Source organism: Centroberyx affinis, unplaced genomic scaffold (assembly GCF_046629955.1).
Source record: "Centroberyx affinis isolate AG114_WGS23_722 - 3 ecotype Tasmania unplaced genomic scaffold, CSIRO-AGI_Caff_v1 ptg001431l_1, whole genome shotgun sequence".
NCBI classification, from domain to species: domain Eukaryota; kingdom Metazoa; phylum Chordata; class Actinopteri; order Beryciformes; family Berycidae; genus Centroberyx; species Centroberyx affinis.
In genome coordinates this window covers 47,372-48,942 of record NW_027279907.1, presented here as the reverse complement: position 1 = coordinate 48,942, position 1,571 = coordinate 47,372, and the positions used below count along the sequence as shown (strand labels likewise).

At 44.3% G+C, this 1,571-nt stretch overlaps 1 protein-coding gene across 1 annotated transcript; it reads left to right on the top strand.

Moving 5' to 3' along the window:
• Positions 1-58: 58 nt before the first annotated feature.
• LOC139650036 (nuclear factor 7, ovary-like) lies at positions 59-1,267 on the top strand (the record flags this gene model as incomplete). Its single annotated transcript, XM_071526567.1, has 1 exon — positions 59-1,267. A coding segment is annotated over one exon (1,209 nt), but the record flags the coding sequence as incomplete, so codon positions are not given.
• Between the last annotated feature and the right edge of the window lie 304 nt (positions 1,268-1,571).

Below are 1,571 nucleotides of genomic sequence, written 5' to 3'. Positions count from 1 at the left end.
TCCAGTTTGTAAGAGTACATCTTCACAGAGTAAACCACCTTGTAACTTGGCGTTAAAGAACCTGTGTGAGGCTTTCTTACTGGAGAGAGATCAGAGAGCTTCAGCAGAGTCTGAGGTTCTCTGCAGTCTGCACTCTGAGAAACTCAAACTCTTCTGTCTGGACCATCAGCAGCCAGTGTGTGTTGTCTGTCGAGATTCAGAAAAACACACCGACCACAGATTCAGACCCATCGATGAAGCTGCACGGCATCACAAGAAGGAACTCCAGAAATCACTGAATCCCTTAAAGGAGAAACTGAAGCTCTTTAATGAAGTTAAAGGAAACTGTGATCAAACAGCAGAACACATTAAGGTCCAGGCCCGACGCACAGAGAGGAATATTAAGGAGCAGTTTAAGAAGCTTCACCAGTTTCTAAAAGAGGAAGAGAAGGCCAGGATCGCTGCACTGAGGGAGGAAGAGAAGAAGAAGAGTCAGACGATTAAGAAGAAGATTGAGGGTCTGAGCAGAGAGATAGCAGCTCTTTCAGACACAGTCAGAGCCATAGAGAAGGAGCTGAGAGCTGAAGACGTCTCGTTCCTGCAGAACTACAAGGCTACAGTGGAAAGAGTCCAGCGCCCCCTGCTGGAGGATCCACAGCTGGTCTCAGGAGCTCTGATAGACGAGGCCAAACACCTGGGCAACCTGAGCTTCACAGTCTGGGACAAGATGAAGGAGATGGTCTCCTACACTCCTGTGATTCTGGATCCAAACACTACCTATCCAGACCTCATCCTGTCTGAAGATCTGACCAGTGTGAGATATGGAAAGAGACAGAAGCTTCCTGAAAACCCAGAGAGGTTTGACTGCCGCGACTCTGTCCTGGGCTCTAAGGGCTTCAACTCAGGAACTCACAGCTGGGATGTTGAGGTTGGAGACAATACATACTGGACAGTGGGTGTGGCAGCAGAGTCTGTCCAGAGGAAGGAAGACACAGAGTCTGGATTATGGAGAATAGGGTTCTATGATGGTCAATACTCAGCACGCTCCCTACCAGATCCAGACACTGTTCTCCCAGTGAAGAAGAAGCTCCAGAGGATCAGAGTGCATCTGGACTGGAACAGAGGAAAGCTGTCATTCTCTGATCCTGATACTAACACACACATACACACCTTCACACACACTTTCACTGACAGGCTGTTTCCATACATTTTCACTACAGATACACTTCCTCTGAAGATATTACCAGTAGAGGTCTCTGTAACAGCACAACTAGCCATCCATTTCTAAAGGGGAATAACACTTAACGATTAATTTCATGTTATTCTTATTTCCATATATATATATATTTATATATATATAAATATGTATGTATATACAGTATGGGTAAATGTGTGTGGGGAAATCAGGTTGATACAGCAACAGAATATAAATATGAATATAGCAAATAAGGCTTCTGTGAACAGACGCAACATTTGAACACAGCATGTTTAGTAGTATGTATAAATTAGTGATGTATATGCAAAAAAGTATGGATTCTGGGGTGTATTCAATAACAGCAGTAATACATACTGCGACTACATCTTTGTTGCAG